The sequence below is a fragment of the Pagrus pagrus genome (assembly GCF_965226575.1).
Source record: "Pagrus pagrus genome assembly, chromosome: 21".
NCBI classification, from domain to species: Eukaryota; Metazoa; Chordata; class Actinopteri; order Spariformes; family Sparidae; genus Pagrus; species Pagrus pagrus.
In genome coordinates, this window is record NC_140208.1 from 15,099,370 (window position 1) to 15,117,219 (window position 17,850).

General features: G+C 43.9%; 1 protein-coding gene across 2 annotated transcripts in view; it reads left to right on the top strand.

Annotated features, from left to right (window-relative positions):
• The first annotated feature begins 9,491 nt into the window (after window positions 1–9,491).
• rhbdl1 (rhomboid, veinlet-like 1) overlaps window positions 9,492–17,850 on the top strand; it is a 45,504-nt gene continuing 37,145 nt past the window's right edge. The window contains exons 1-2 of one of the 2 annotated variants that reach the window (XM_084342842.1): window positions 9,492–9,960; window positions 17,024–17,182. In XM_084342842.1, the coding sequence (XP_084198968.1) occupies window positions 9,922–9,960; window positions 17,024–17,182 (198 nt within the window). In that variant the 5' untranslated portion in view covers window positions 9,492–9,921. Of the gene's footprint in view, window positions 9,961–10,036; window positions 10,169–17,023; window positions 17,183–17,850 lie in introns of those variants that run through there. The other variant, XM_084342843.1, reaches the window with a different exon arrangement.

Consider the following 17,850-nt stretch of genomic DNA (forward strand, 5'->3'; position numbering starts at 1 on the left):
TTTTGTAAACAGAACATAAATAAAACATAAATAATGTAGATAATCAGAATTAAGTTGAGGAAAATGTCAGTGGCTCTGTCATTCTGTCTCCACCTGTGTCCTCACAGGGAGTTGATGACTGTGTTTTTGTTTTCTGGTGCGCGTGTTTTAACAGGAGGGTGGGTGAGTTAGTGGGTTAGTGAGCGGGGAGGGAGTGAATGAGTGAAAACAGGGAAGGGAAGGGGAGGGAGGGATGAAGGAGTGAGGGTTTTCCCCCCCCCAGCTGAACTAAAGAGGGAGGGAGGAGATGAGAGGGTGAGTTACACTCTATGGCACAAGTGCACAGGAGAGGGAGGGAGGGAGGGAGGGGGAGTGAATACATGAGCGGGTGAATGAGTGAATGAAGCGGGTAAGGAGAGCTGGAGTGACTGAGTGAATAAAATATGTGCATGGCGAAATAGGATGAAGGATGGAGGGAGATAATTAGGCTGTGCGATGGTTAGAAATATGAATAGTGTGTAAATACACAGTAATGGCTCTGTGGTCACATGAACAACATGCCCATTGTTTCACAGCCCTATTCGAGGCATATGCAGCTCAAATAGCTTTCGGCGTGTTTTGGTATTTTTTTAGGGGGGGTGGAGTGGTGAGTAATAGTCCGTTGTTTTTGTCACCGATTGTCCGGAGTGATGTGTTATTGTCTCGTGCCCCGTTTAGGAAGCGCTGGTGAAAAAGCAGCAGCCAAACACACACTTCTCCCTCGGTTAGACCACTCCCTCCATCGGCCGACAGAGGGACGTCCTCCACGCTGACTGGACCTCCCGAGCCCCGTCTCACCATCAGAGTAATTATCACTGTAATGAGATGTAACTTAATGACCCGGACATTTTATTAAGCTGCTTTATGTTGCGTTCCTGATAATTGGGCGTGATTTATTGTTAGGCTCTCCAGTGGTGTTGAGTTGTCCATGATGGAATCTTTTTTTTATTTTTTTTTTATTTCAGGATTTATTTCAGGTCTTTGTGGTGTGGCTGTCTCAAAAGATTGATTGATTAATCAATTAATCGACTGACAGACTGTCACTTGGAAACTATTATTTTTGATTTATTAATCATGAAGTCATTTTTTAAGCACAGAGGCCAACATTCTGATGATTTCAGCCACTCAAACGCAAGATTTGCTGTTTCTCCTTGTCTTCAATTAAAGTGGATTTAATATCTTCCAGTTTGTCACTGTTGGTCAACGAGAAAAAGCAATTGGATGATGTCGCATTGGGCTCTATGAAATTATGATGGACATTGTTTAGTCCAAGTGATCAATAAACATCTCAGCGATAATAATCTAATTAATATGAAACTACAAACTGTTATTTTTAGTATTACTCTTAGGGCTGGGTGATCTAATAAAATAACACTGAACTATTTTTATATTGCGATACACAGGGTTGGGAGGGTTACTCTAAAGATGTATTCTGATACAGTTACTAATTACCTAATATCTCACTTTATAAATGCTCGGACTGGGCAGCAAAATCAAATATCAAGATATTTTTGACAATATTGTGACAACATTGTAAGGATGGCTATTGTTACTTTGACAAAATATTAGCACAATGAGGTTTATGATGATGATGTTCAGTAATGTGGATATAATGACTAAGTTGGTAAAGGTAATTATTAGAGGTAGTAAGTTCAGGAAATCACATCACTTTACTGTAATTCAGCCTTTAAAAACAGGAAAAGACAACACTTATGCCATATAACAATATCCGAAATCTAACACCACATATAGTCTCATGTCATTATAACAATATACTATAAATATATTGCCCAGCTATTTTTATACATACAGCAGCAGCAGTAGTAGTAGTAGTAGTATTTTCACAAGTACAAAAATGCCTTAATGTTGTGGAAATGGTACAAGTGTGATTCTAAGTGCTGTATCGTAGGCAACTGGACTGGTTTCAGAAACCAGTCCAGTTGCCTACGATACAGCACTTAGAATTACCATGACCTGGATGACTGAGAACCTTCAACAACACCTACAAGTGTGATATTCCTCGTGCCATTATTGGTGTGTATACAGTACAGTCATACAGTCATACTGCTGCCAACACATTGAAATCTAGCTTCCCAGGTTAATCTTTGGTCGTGTCAGTGTCTGAGGCGCAAAGATATTCAGGTTACATAATGCTTAATCCATCGCTGGTTTATTCGTCAGAAGTTGAAGAGAGTTAAGTGGGAGGTATATCTCACATACATTTACAGAAGACGGCCACACCATCCTGTCAGTGTCGGTGTTTTTAGCGTCGCACCTCTAAATTTATCTGATGTCAGTTTGTAATTTTAGCTGCCTGAAACCCTATTAAGTCTCTGCCCCTGGCCCAACATATTCTGGTAACGTCACTCACCGTTTCACTACTGAAGGCCTCAGTGTGCTCCATATCGGGACTGTGGATCAGCTGTCAGAAGGTCCAAAACTATCCAGCACAAGATCACATTGTGCTCTGTTAAAAGCATTCTTTCTGAGTTGCTTTGATTTGAAGACTGTATGGTCATTTACTCTAGCTTGAAAGTCAGATAAGGGCAAATTAAATCAGATCTTTTTTATTTACTCTGGTGGCAAGAAAAAAAGGTCTGGACAAGGAGTGTATTTGATCATTACTCTTCTGCTATTCATCCCCAGGGTTGCTCTACACTTTAGGAATAACAACTTCATGCTAAGTGAATAAAATCCCAGAAGATTAGAGATGGATCACTCTTTAAACAAATTCAGTAGTTAAAATCCTTTCAATACTACAGTAATATAATTCAGCTTCATGCAGACTAAATACATGTATTAACAATCCTCAAGTGTATTTGCTCATCAGATTTGTCGGTGTATGCATTTACAGTGCGTTGTTATCTGAAGAACTGAGTATGTATCCAAAACGAGTAAATACCCCAAAGTCACTCAGCTAGTCAATAAAAATAAACAAAACAATGAACAGCGAAGATGTTTGACTGTAATTTCACAAAACTTTGATTTAATCTTTAAGCCAGACTTTGTGAGCAGTTTTGTTATTTCAAGGATGTAGATTTGTAGAGTTGTTGTGTGCTGTAGCCGGGCCGGCCAATGTACCATTAAAATGTGAGAGGGATGTTTTCTTTGTTATAAACCATAGAAACAATGTGAGTCATTCCCATCGTACTGCTTAAATATATGGTGGGAAATTCCCTCCATTTTATCCTTTATTCGTTATTTGGTGCCCCATTAGCTTTCTTGAAGTGGTTGCTAGATGTCCTGGGGTCCATACAACAACAATAATTTAAGATCAGACCGCATACGATGACAAGAAAATACAATATAAGCCAAATTTAAAAATCAGAAAATAAGGGAAATTACTCTACACATTAAATCATAAGTAGCAGGAACCTATAATGTAACAAAAACAAAATTGTCACAGATACATGGCACCAAACAATAACTAAAACTAAATGATCCAAAATAACAAAGATTTATTGTGAAATAATGTGATTTCAAATAACAAATGAATTGTTTAAAAATCCAAGTTGAATCAGCTTTTAATTGAAGATGTAGACAGGATGTGGAATTTCTGTTATTAACCAGAAGCCTCATTTGTTTGTGTAGCTGTTAATTACATCTACAGTCTCAGATGACTTTACTACAATTAGAGTCATGAAAACAAATGATTGCAACACCACCTAAACAGCCTGAAACGACATTTTATTGTTAATTTTTCCAATCAACATATGCTGTGTTCTACTGTCATCTGCATATGAACACAAGACAATGGCTAAATCTATTGTATAATTGTTTGTTATAAAATATTTGACCAGTTGCATCTTCCCTACTTGCATTTATCACCAACATATGCATGTGTCCAGGTTTAAAGTGCCAGTTGTGCCTTTGAGCTGGACATCATTTAGTTCAGCTTCCACAAATAAAACTGTTCATGTCTCGGTGATTAGACCTGCATTAAACTAACAGTGTACCTCGTGTGAACAAGTCATTGACACACTCGCACTTTTAATACACTTGTTCTTGGGTCAGCAGGGGTGTGAGCGTGCTCCATAGAGGAAGTGTTTGTGTGTGTCTGGGTTTCTGACAGTTGTGACAACACTTGGATGCACGAGCAGGTGTCAGTGGCCAAGTGCTGCGCTGACTGCTGCTTCGAAATGGAGCCAATAGAGGCCCATCAGTTCGGCCCACACCAAGGCGTTCTTTGTGAACGTCTTACCACTCCCCCCCTCTGAAAACACCCTCCCTCATCTCAGCATGTAGAGCAGGTAACTATTTCCACAATGTCAGCTGTCAAACCGCCTCTCACATGACAGGCTCGTCGTTGGACGCGGTGTGTCAGCACCTGTGGGCTGTCAGTCAGAGCGGCAGAGATTACTCTAACAGAAGCCATTGTCTCTCATGCTACAAGATGACACAGCAATTTTGTCCAACAGTTAAAAGAAGGGCTTTCAAACAGGGGTGCTTCATTGACGTTTCATATTAATCTTAAAAACTAAGATTCAGAGTTTTAAAACTACCTCTGTGATGCTACACATGTGACATATTGACTGCGAGCTATCACAGCTGATTTGGCACTGATGCATTACTGTTCAAGAATGCTACATTTAGCCCTAATCCTGACTTCAACCCTTGACCCTTTAATTCTCAGAGACTTAGGTAGAGTACACGAGTAACACAAGCTCCTGCAAAAAGCCTGCCACTAAACTGTAGCTATTCGTTATGTGTAGAACTCAATATAATTGGAATATTTCTTTAAAAAATTCAAACTATATAAAACTGCCCCTTGTCTTTTGAACACAATGAGAAATTTCTTGAATTTACTTTTCTTCCTTTTACTTTATGTTCTGATATTATGTCAAAACTTTACACTGAAAATACCAAAGAATTAGTTTTTTGTAGATTTTCATGCAAGACATATGCCACATTTATAAGAGCAGACAGAAGTCTTCTGCTCCACTCCTCTGGTCAGAGCTGCTCTAACCAACAGAGGGCAGTAGCTGCTTAAATACTGATCAGAATCAGAAGCATGTTATTGATCCCCGAGGGGGAAATTGGGTAGTAGTAATTAATTGTGTTATTTACATCCCATATAATCTCAGACCTGGTTTAAAATTAACACTTCTACACAAAATGAGCATATGATTAAGTCAGACAGTTATATTTCCATCATATTTGATAGTAATTAAAGTTGAAACAATACAGTAAATGTTGGCATCGACAACAGTAAGTGATGTTGTCGATATCTGTCGTAAGCACGGTTTTAATGACAGTACAGGAGGAATGAGCTCTGTTTATTTCATGTAACTCTGCTGGGACTGGTTCGTCAGCAGCCTTTGGATACGCTGTGGATTGTTTATGTGGATGTCGGCCAAAAGGGCTGCCCCCAGTGCAGGATGCAACTTTAGACACCAGAGGTCTCTCCACACATCACTACTCTGCTGTGACTCTTAATCAAGAAGCTGCTCAGAAAGCCTGTGCTCAACTCCAACTGGAAGTGACACCATAATGTCAAAAATAGCGCTTGATGTTTAGGAGGCAGACCTGCCCCCCGTGTTGGATGTGAATATTGCAGAGATGGGGCTAAAAGTGCGGCACCCAGATGAATTCAGATCAAGGCATTTGTACAGAAAGCCCTCATTCTTTTCACTTTCTCCTTTTTAATTCTCTCCCCTTTTCAACCTCCTCCCTCTAAGTCTCTACTTCCCCTTCCTTGCTGCTTTTGTCCCCAAGAGATTCTCTAAGTGGAGCAGTTTGGAGTAAAACTGTGTCATTCAGTGACCTGATTCATTTTTCTGCCATTTTTCTTCATACGGGTGATTCCCTCTATTGCACAATCGCTGCTGCTTGACATTCAGCAGCACGAGTGTGAAGCACCATCTATTTTAATCCACACAATAAGTTGAGGCTGACAGGTTCCAGAAATTCCCCAGATCAACATATCTTCTTAATTTACTGACGATAAGTGTTAAGTAGTAACAGAAGTCTTTACGAGTGCTATCATCACTTTAGCTCTCAGTGTTGTGGTTAGGTCTTGCGGGGGAAGTTTTCATCTCTTCTCTCTCATCTCCTTTAACCGATATTTGTTAATTTTCTCCTTCCCCTTAATGTTTTTCAGGGTGATAAATGGCCAGAGTATTTCCAGCGCTCCACTTCACTTGTATGTCCACAGAACCGTGCCGAGAAATCTGTTTGCCGTTGGTCCACTTCGACAAGGAATGAGGTAATTTCTCGTTATTGCTTTCTGTAACTCAACTTCTTGTGCCGCAGACAGAATTGAGCTCGGCACGCAGAAGCTTAACTCTTTTATTTTTTAGTAGCAGTATGCCAATGCAGTTACCTCAACTAAATGTGTAAGATATTCTTTAATTGGTTTATTTAAACATCTTTCAGTAACTGGTGCCCAGCCCGTAGTGGCATACAAGACACTGGACAGTAAAAACACAAGGTGGTCACATGAGAGATCATACCATGCAGTTCCACAAATTCAAAACCAGAACATTTCAGAAAGATCCTTGTTGTACCCAAAATCAGCTCATTAAAGATACAACTAAACATTTCCCCTTTAGACTGCAGCTACAAATGATTATTCTGAACCGCACATTTTCAACTAGCAAGCTTGAGAGGTAGCTCTACATAGGGGAATGAAACGCAAGGGGAAATTCATTTTTCTGCCATCCTGAGTTCTCAGGGGTGAGGTAACAGCCATCTGTATAAGTGTATAAAGTATGTTTGCTGGGTAATCATGCTAAACCTATTGTTATGTAAGTTGAATATAACAATAACATGCAATAATAAAGTATCTGCCTTAGAAAGGGCTGAAAACTGCACATCTAGGTTTGAACTTTGATCAAGTTCTAGCAGGTTGCCTGGTTGTATATTTAAAAGACTTGCAGAAATATGACAACTACCAGCTTTATTGCTCCCAGATATTGTAATATTGCAGCCTTGTTGCAGTAACAATCTAAATTGAATACACCACAGAGGCTTATTTTACTGACATCTAAAAGTCTAGACTGAGTTGAATTTCAGCTCGTTGGTGCAACTCATCCTCAGACTGTAAAGTTGGAGGAGCTTAAGGTGCACATAGACAAATCCCTGCAGTTTGCATACACATGCTATGTGGCTGCTTTACAAATCAGCATACACACACCCCTCATGCTAAAATCCTGGCATAGCCTGAGCATACTAAAGACTCACTGGATGCATTTATAGCTAACAATCCACACAGCGATAAATAAACACCTGCCTTATGGACCTCGAGGTCATTAAGCTGGTGAGGAAGAGCACAGACTGGCGGTCTAATTACTGCTTCTTTCCGCCTCCCTGAAAGGCCTTGTTATTCTTTCCCCTGCTCTCGCACGGGGTCTAGACTGGCCAGTGTTTCGTCTGCTGCTCTCAGGCCTTATTAAAGAGGAGCAGGCGGCCTGGGTTCATCCTGCCGTCTGAATCCATCCACCAGCACTGAATAGAACATGAAGGGTTTAGTCAGGTTCATGAGAGGCCATTCATTTGGGGACGCTTCAGGCACCGGGGCCCATATTTCACCGGAGGCTTATCTTGCTCTGTCAGTCATCTGGATAATGTCACTCGGTGGCAGCGTAATGCAAACGGTGATACTGGCATGACCCTCGGTGGGGCTGTGAGCCCCGTTGGCATCTTGCTCATATATTTGGAGATGCTGTTTACCAGCTTCTTGTGCCATTTTTGCTTCATCAAAGCCTTTTATGCATTTGATATTGTGTGATTGAACGGTGCGACATTTATTTGGCTATTTTATGTTGTGCTGGTGTTATTTATACAGCACATAATAACTCTTTTTTTCTCAAGATGGTTTTGTTTGGCTGTTCTTTCAATTTGTCTTACTTATTGCAGTTTGAAAATCCTCCAGCAGTGACCTTATAATTATATTCGTCTCATTCATGCTCCCAGCCATAGAGTATTGGAGACAAATTAATTCCAAACATTGATTAGTTGTAGAACAAAGAACCCAGTGAAGTGACTTCAGTCCCTCCTCGTAGCCAAGGCAATTCTGTTGTTCCTTCAGACTTGGACGGCCATTATTAAGGTTTCGTTTAAACAAGAGTGTGTCAGGTAGGGATAATGGAAAGTGACAAATGGAAACACTAGGAGCTCTGCCATGTTCAAGGTGGCCTAGGCCCAATCAATTAGGACAAACACAGCAGTTGTCTGTGGCTTCATAAAGTCAGCAGCCTTAGTCGGAGCCAATAAAGAAGATACACGGCTATAATGAGTAGGTCCAGATATTTTGAACATTTTTCTCACATTGAGAAGGATTTATAAGCCTTCCCGCCTGTGAGAAATGTCCAAACATCTGGTGCAATTATGGTACTTAAACAGGCAGAGGCACTGTTTGTCACCAAGCCAGAGGCTAAGGTGGTAAATCTCACACAAACCGTGCAGAGGACAAGAAAACACCTCCGCTTCAACCATCATGTGCGCTGAAGTCATCACCGGGTCGCAGCCCCGCATGACACCCTCGGGTACATTCATCTCCAGGGGATTTAAGTCTGTTTCTTATGAGTTAAGATTTACGTCCCCCCTCACCACCATTGTCCTGAAGAGGAGGGGTCACTGCGGATTTGTGCAGAAAGAAAACACCTTTTAAAGGGGGTTTTAGTGACTGCCTGCCTCCCACACGAGCAGTAACAAGTTCCTTTTCATCATTCGTGTGTTCTGACCCTCCCGCTCTGCTCCCTGCATGCCACTCTCATCATTATGCATCAGATTAGCATAAAAAGAGCCTTTGTTCTGGCATTTCTTGTAGTGAACTATTGTGCTGAGGGTTCTGGTCTTGCCTTATGATTGTAGTGGCATTCACTTGAGCTCACTGGAGGATCAGTGAGCCATCCAAACACTTTAATTCAATTTTATGTTTGTGCATGTGTGTCAGGCGGTGGGAGTACGCTTGATTGTGCAGCAGTGCATACAATGTGCTAATGTGCCAGTGCTTATAATTAGAACAGAGATGTAAAGGGTTGCCGAGCAGGCTATGGTTTTCTTCTGCGGGCACCAGTGCTATTCCTATCATAGTAGTTTTATGTTGTCTGTCATCCCATTCATCTGCTTTTGTCTTCTGTAAGCCTAAAATTAACACAATAATCGCATGGTTGGGATTTCACCATATGCTTGTGCATTAGTAGTCTTGTTTACAGTGTGTGGGTTTGTGTGTGTGTGTGTGTGCGTGCCTGTCAGTAACAGACCAGACAGTGAGTGTGTGTGTGTGTTTAAGGGGGGTCTGTGCTAGTAGTAAGCGCAAAGCCGCAGTGGAGCCCATCCCCTGCTCCCTCCCTGAGACGCCTTACTTGTAGTGAGGAGAGGAGCCGCAACCCAAGACCACTCCTTCCCCATCGCCGATTGGAAGAGAGAGGCCACCTCCCTCCCCTGCCTCATTGGTATGCAGGCAGTGCAGTGTGTGTATGAGGAGAGGGAAGAGAGAGAGAGCGAGCGAGGCAGCAGCCAGTGCAATGGGATAGAGGAGAGTGAGGAGGAGGAGGAGGAGAGTGAATGAGAGCTGCTGGATCTGCCTCGCCTGCGTGCCTGCCCGTCGTCTGCTGAAGCTTGGGTTTACCGCCGCGCCACGCTGCACTGGCACAGAGCAGAGTCACGGCCCATTTGCAGCGCCGTCCACACTCTCAGCACCGACGCAGAGCCACACAGCGCCGGCTCGTACTCCAGTGAGGAAAAGCCAGGGGCCGAGCTCACCAGGCTCTCTCCATCACCAAGGGGGGGACGCAGCAGCTACGAAAGGGGCCTGACGCTACGATTTAGGCACCAGCTGCTACCTCAACCACATCCCCCTCCACCTTATCCCATCCTTACCAACACCACCACCACTCCTCTCTTGCTCCTCCCTATGCCCTTGTCCTCGGCGGCTCCTCTCACCTCCCTGGCCAGTATATGGATAGAAGCTCCCTGTTTCAGCTCATACAAGAGCAGGTAAGCGAGCGAGCAGGCAGCGGCAGAGGTTTCTATGGTTACGGGCTCCTGGCCACCTCGCCGTCTATCCAGGGATTGAGACGTGGAGGCTGGGGCTGAGAGCTGATGGTAGGATTGATAACAAGGGGCTGTTTGCTCGAAATGAGAGCGTGAGACGAAAACAACGGATGCGAGCATCATGGAGCCATGTGGGCCCCGAGAATGCGAGGTCAGATCATGAGACACACAGCAGGAGGGGGGGCATCATGTCATGGTTTATGGAAAGGAGGGAGGGGGGGTGTGTGCGTATGTGTGTGTGTGTGTGTGTGCAGAGAAATGGATGGATAGACATACTGTATGAATGGATGTGAGAATGGATTGATTGGAGTCTCTTTTTGAGGAATGAAGCAAAAATCATCAAGAAAATAGCTGATTACAGCTGCTGCATTAGCGTTTGCAGCAATCACGCTGTGTGTGCATGGAATTGTGTGTCGGTACCTGAATGTGTGATTTTTTCCTTTATTTCACATGCTCATTGTTATCATCCCAGGGACCAAAGATAGCAAGATCATTCAGCTTTCATTTCCAAGCGTCGAGTAACGAGCCAGTTCCTGTGCGGGTCGTGGGTTTTCTTCCAGAATAGAAGCTGTTATTTGGCTTTAAACTTTTGTTTTCTTATGCAGCCCTGCTGTTGAAAACACAGCGTTGGTGGCCATATGTAGGCCAGTGAAAAATGTTTCTCTCGACATCTGGTTTCTGAGAGTCCTCTACCCTGTGAAGCTTCGGTCTACCATCTCTAAAATTATCAAGCCAAAATGGATCTGATGGCAGATTCTACCCAGAAAGCATGTGTATATTTGGACCGTGCCAGTGAAAACATGCGATTGTGTGTGTGAGTATTTCCATCTCTATTTCATGTCCTGTGTTTAACTCCAGGTTTTGCGCGTCTTGTGTTTTTGTTGATGAACTGGTGGTTTGGGCTGATTGACAGATAGATTGAGCAATCATTCTGTCCAAGAGGGAGAAATTGATTATCTGGCTGCAGGGTTTAGGGGTCACGAGTGGCCCATCAGCAAAACATTGATCAACAGAATCAAGAGCCTTGGGGAGAAGCGCGCATGTGTGTGTGTCTGCGATCATGTGCACGCTTGCGTTTTTATGAATGTGTGTGTGAAGGTTTTTCCACCAAGTAGAGGAAGCCTGTGTGGGTTGAGTGAGGAGATGCTCTGTGGACACGCTGTTGAGTCATTTGCTGTACAAGCTCTTCAGTGATGATAACAGCTACTCAGTGATACTTCAACAACACATATTTTTTCATAGACACATTCTAATGCGGTATCAAAGAGGCTGACTCATCTGTGTCAATATCTATTTCCATGTAGCAGGTCCTTGGGCTGGAGATGAAGCGGATATTTCCTTGCTGTAAATGGCTAGTGGTTTTTTATTGATTGCGGGGTTCACTCTGCTCGTGCCAGTATGTTCATATAGACAGTTTGAAAGGCCACAGTTGAGCACACTGTGGTCCTATTAAGCACAAGTCTAGACCAAATCACTCACACAGGCTGACGGCAGGCTTCCTCAACCTTTTGGACTCTATACGACTGCCTTTGGTTTGGAAATGGTCTCTCTAATTAAACTAGAACGAGGTGAACTCTTCCAACCGGTGAGCCTCCTGCATGCCTAAATATCGGGCGCTTTGTCTCATCTTTATCCCGGAGAATGTTTTGCAAAGCGGGCCGCATTTGTTAAGTGTAGCCCTGCTCTCGAGATTTAAGGCAGATCCACAAGAGCACCTGGAGGTCAAGTGCTTTGTGAAAGGGCATCTTGGTGATAGTTTTTTATAAAAAGAAAAGGATTTGTCGGTCAAGGGTTAGTTTAGAAACATAGATTTAAGCTACCACTGGCCCAACATTTCCTTCAGCCAAACCCACATTAGATGATAAAGTCCATCAACTTTGATGTTTATGAAGTTTCCTGGAGTTTTGCCCTGAAAGAAAACTGGACATGCTTCAGTGTATGAGCACTGCAGGTGTAAAGGAGAGAGGGGGGGTTGCAGCCCTGTCACATTGAACCACATGAAAGTGCTGCAGGGGAAGAGAAGGAGAAAGCAACAGTGGCAACATGAGTGAGTTTATTAGTCTTTGTCTGCAGGAGGTTGCAATGCTGAGCTCAGGCTATTTCTGGCCTATGCGGGCTCACATATGCTCCGTATCTCACACAGACGCAGTTTCTCTGAGAGTCTTTCTATTTCAGAACCACTGATAAGGCAACTTGATGGTCGTCAGCACTCAGCCACTAAAATACGCTATCATTAACTGGTGAATATCTACCCCATGTGTCATTCAGGTCTCATCTGGCTTATTTATATCTCTGCCATAAGGACTTCTGAATACAACTGACATATTTATGTCAAGTAGAGAGAATAAGACTCTTATACGCTGCCCCCCTTTTTCATTCTGTGATGCTGACTTGCATTGCGCTGTATCTGAAAATGCCTCTGGCCGTTTGGATTGTGCTTAAACCCCAGGAAATGTATTTAGATGATTGTTTGCATCAAGGAAATTTCTTTGGATATCTCCCTTCAGTTGTCTCCACTGGAGGAGAGAGTATTTTGGCTCCTAGGGCTGACACATCGTAGTACCACAGTGGTAAAGTTTGAGGGTAATGATGGTAACAGCAGGATATGACATGCACTGTGATAATTACAGAGTCAGTGGCCCAGTTGTTGGTGAACACCAGTGAGTCCTGAGGGCAGCAAAGACAATTCAAAGGGTTTTATCTGGTGCCATGCAAATATGCTCTGCGCTGTAAATGCCACTGCCCTCTGCAGACACACACAGCCCTGTTCAAGCTTGACGGTCTTGTTCACAGAGACCAAAGTGGTTTGTAGTATTGGCTCTGTGCCATCAGGTAAGCACTGTGTCGCCGTGACTGGGAACCATATCAGTGCTATTTTAGCTCCTTTCGGGAGTGAATTTGAAGCTAATTTGCACAGACGGAACTACAAAAAAAATATATGATAATATATCTGACCAGCTGGTAATAATACAGAGGTGTGTGCAAACACGGGTGCCTCTATTCAGCTTGAGGCTTGCTAGCACCATTCAAAGTAAATTCTGGTTTGAAGATTTAGGGCTACTTACAGTCTTGATGAATTCAGTGTATAATAGTGAAAAGTGTCAATCATAGTTTACTGAGGCTGACAGTGACATCCTCATGTTGCGTATTTCATCTAATCAATAGTTCAAAACCCAAAGAAATTTAATTTACTATCATAGAAGAAAAAAAAAATTAAGCATTAGCTTTGACAAAACTACAATATTTAGGCAAAAATTAGGCATGAAACCATGTGGAAACCCCCTTGTGGCAATTAAAAATATCTATCAGGAAATCAATATATAAGTGTATGTTAAAGAGCTGCGCAGCATTTTAATGTAAGGATATTAACAGTTATCCAGTAAAGGGAATACAGCGCCAACAACTTATCCCAAGTTCTTTTATTGCAAAATCTCATATTTTCTAAGCTACAACTCTATTAGTGCTACATACAGTCAGCCTCGTCACTGGGTGTTTCAGTCGTCTGCAGGTAGGACAGGTCTGCTGTGTCTCACCCGCTGGCTGTACTTCCATCATAGCCGAGTTTCGTGGTTTGCTCCAGGGCTGGAGGGTTCACTCTTGAGCCCCGGTGGAACAAACTGATAAGTCAGTCGTGCGCTGGGGTCAGTCGGTGTCGCCGCGCTGAAGGTAATAGAGGTCCCGAGGGTTAACATTGAGATCATTCGCCTGCAGTCAGCATTCCACTCCTCTTTGCCCTCCTCTTCCTCCTCCTTGCACTCGTGTGTACATTCTCATCCTGTGTCTTGTACATGTCCTCCCACTTGCTCTTGAGCCAGCCAAGTTCGCTTGCCGTCTGTGCCGTAACACCTCCACCTTCCATCCGTAATCTCCCGCCCAGCCTCACTTTACATCTAAAACCTGCCTTCGTCTTATGATCGCCTTACTCTTTCCATCCATCTGTATTTGGTTTTCCCATCCACTCTGTATCCTGCCCTCCTTTCGTCGTCTCTTTCTCTCCCCTCTTTTGTGCCTTTCCTTCGCCTCTAATACGGCAATATGTTGGGGGGGAAGGAGGGGAGGAGGGGAAATGCAAGAAAGGGATGATACACGGATGACTGGTAACCATGGCAACGAATGCAGCTTGTCAAAGTGTCGCCCTCACCAGTGTTGGATCGCTTCAATAACTGCTTTTTTTCCCTCCTTCTTCCAACCTTTTTTTTCTCTCCGTCTCTCCCCACTTATTCTCACACGTCACCAGCCTGGCCAAGGAAAAAAAAAAAAAAAAAAACAGGCTCTTCTTGCCAACACTCATTCATCTCAGTGTACCTCATCTAGCTAATTGATAACCTCTAATTGGCTACAAGAACCAATCCCCCACCTCCTTGTATCCTCGGCAGACAGCGTCCCATGTGTAACGCTCTTCCCGAATAAGGTCAGACTGCGAGGGGAATAGTATCGGTGCAGTGTGACAGCTCCGCCTCGACACTTGGTTTTGCGTAAATGTGCGCAGCCATATACAGTGCGCCTCTGTGTCTGTGCCGCTGCTGCATGTGTTGTGATGTGCTGACATATGGAGGCTGACAGTAATCAGACGTCCCCAGTGTGGCTCTCTGTTCCCCCTGTCAGCCCGAGCTGAGCCAGGAGCACATTAGAATCTGATCTATCTCCCCTCCGTGGCAAGTGAATGCGGAGCACTGGAGTGTGTCACAGCCCTCTTATAGGAAAGAGAAGAAGAGGACTCACTGCCAGACTGCTGGGTTAGGCAGATGCATGGAATAACAGACAGCGGCAAGGCATTTTTATTCTCCATGCGTCTCTGTTTCATTTCTGTCTGGCTGTCTCTGTTCTCCTCGCCTCTCTTTTCATACCTCCTCTTCCTTCCACTGTTCCTTTAACTTCGTCATTTTTCATTTCTTTCATTTCAGCCAACCAAGACCACCCACCTCCCTCTCCCATTTCCACCTCTCGCCTCTCTGCTGCCTTTCTCACCCACACCTGTATACCCCCACATGTCATCCCGGTAACCTACACATCAAAAAACGCTGGCCAGATCTTCACTCTTTTGCTCAGTGAGCCTCAAGGGGAGAACGGGGCCGTGTTTTAACAAACGTCCATGGAAAACACAGTTAAGGGGATTATCTAAAAATAGACCCGGGCCTGTTTTCTTTCCCATCTTGGTTCATTTTTTTTCTTCGCGAATTTGGTTTTATGTGCACTGCAGCCTGCCTTGACAGGCTCAGGAGCTGAGTTTTTTGAGATCAGACTGAGATGCACGAGGGGAGAATGACCAAGAAGGGAGATTGTCAATTTAAACAATGCACATGACGTAAAGACTGTTATCAGTAAATGCGAGTGTGTGTGTATGTGGGTGTGTAAATCATTTTTTGTTTATATTGGTTGAATGCTCTTTTATTCTGCTCATGGGCTATGTTAGTGTCTATAGAGTATTATGAAAGTATCATATTGAACAATATCCATTCACTGCATCAGGCAGCAGTGGGAAAACACTCATTCTGAGTCAAGCATCATCAAAACTAACCCATTAGTTCCTGCCTCCACTGTGCTCTCCCAGTTGAATAAAACAAGTTTTTAGGGGAGTGACAAAAACAAATGAAGTGGAATTAAATGGATGCTTGTGTTCAACTAAGTGCCTGTTAAAAAAAAAACCTTGAAACGGTGTAGAGGGACGGACATGCAGTAAACATGATCAGAACGAGATGCACACCGAATGGATTCCCTGATGTATCTTCCTTGTTCCTTAGTTGAGCAGTAGAGCTTTAAGCTTTGAGCCTCCTGCAGCAGAGACTGACACGGTGCAGCGTAATTTAACGCCACTCTCCTCATGCGGCCAGCGAAACACCTTTGTCTAACCGTGTCAGTGCAGGCCGGGTCCGGACTAAGGCGGCTGAGACGGGATTCTTCTCTTGGACTCATGACATGGGCAACGATGATCCAGCACGACTGACTCCACACTGACGCAACATCTGCAAGCTCACTCCTCCCCTGAGGCTGTTGGTTTACTATGTGAAACCTAATGAGGCTGTGTTAGCGTTCAGGAAACAGTAAAATGTGAAGCAGCCAGGGCTCTTCCCATGTGGTCTCTTTGTACTGCTCCAGCTTGTCCTCCGGCACATTTTCACAAACACAATCGGATGCACTGAGGAGAGCTGGCATAAGGACTTAACACTCCATTGCAGAGTGAATGGATTTAAGTGAGGGAGGTAAGAGGAGAAAATTAAGCAATGAGTGGCTGAAGATGCCGCCCAACCCCTCCCCACCCACAATACAGAAAACCAAGCGTAGATACACACCCTATACTTTACAAGCCATTTTTAAGTCGGCGCTGACGCTCTCCCGCTTAAATCAATTACGAGGAGCAGCACTGGCATACAGACATCGGCAGTAATAACCCGTGGGGCTGTGGGTCTCAATGAATGAGTGGTGATTATAAAAGCCACACTGGATGTGAGCTGTAAATGTGACCAAGGACGGACTCACACAGTCAAATGAAGCATCCACTCAGAAGAAAAAAGCTGAAAAGTCAACCACTTTTAATGCTGGGGGATTGTTTTCTGTCAGGGAAACTGCAGGCCACTGCGTATTACAATGACCTGCTGCCTGTGTTCTCTGGCTGCTCCCAACAACAACAACCGTCCTGCTGTTTTCTTTGACAGACTTGCTCCTTTTAATGAGGTTGAATGAGGCGTTTTCTTGAAAGCAGCTCTTATTCTTTCAAAGGCATCATAGAGGCGGCACAGCTTAATTAATACCGGTGTCACTGTCTGAGCTTATGCCTTCAGCCTTGTAGCTCTCATTTGTCTTTATGAGTATCTATTGTGTCTCTGTGTATACGTCTCAGCTGTCTATTACTGCTGCATTCTCCCTCAGGGCAAACTGACACTTCATCTCTGCAGCGCTGCTAATTAAAAAATCACCATGCATAACAGAAACATCTTGAGTTCGACTGTTATCAGCGATGCAGTGTTTTTATCATAATGGTCTGAGAGCTGGCTGTTGTTCTTTCCAGCTGGACCCAGACAACACCGGTTTCATCGCAGTGGAGAACTTCACCAGTTTGGTGGAGCACCATGAGCTGCAGCTGGATCCGTCCAAACTGGACATGCTGTTAGCCCTGGTCCAGAGCAATGAAGAGGGACAGGTGTGCTACCAGGAGCTCATCGAGCTGGTGAGTGGAAACCAGATGCACACACACACACACACATACACACACTAACAGAGATATACATATATTGATGCAGAGGGAGCCGCATGAGGCATTTCATGTCCTGCAGCACAGGCACAAATTTCCACACATCCACCCGCTTTCGCTGGATTTCAGAAAGGTTACAGAATCGATTCAGACGGAGCCGGCGAGCTCTGCAGTGGCAAAAATTGACTCGAGCATTCAGGTCGTTGTCCTGCAAAAGGCGGATCAATCTTTCCAGTTAATGTGTCGGTAAATCCAGACACTTAACCTCACAAGCCGCGTAGCAGCAAGCACTAGAAAACACCCACGCCAAGCTGACGGAGCAACACTGTCAGAGCGACAAATTTTGTTTACACACACAATTATATTCTGCAGAAATTGATATATTAAATAGCGGAACAAAAACAAAACTAATACAGTGAGAACAGTGTGTACTTTTATATCCTCGTAACTGAATTTGGTGTCTCGTTCTGAGGTAGTTTTTGTCCTTTTCTGCTGCTTTGAAAGGTAGGCCACATCCCTGCCTCTTCACGTATTTGTGTTTACAATTGTGCCCCTATCAGAGATTCATGTACAGCTGTATATGTGAAAGGCTGATAGTCTCTGAGCGCTTGGATGAGCACCTGCTTTCACCTCCCAGCGCCGCA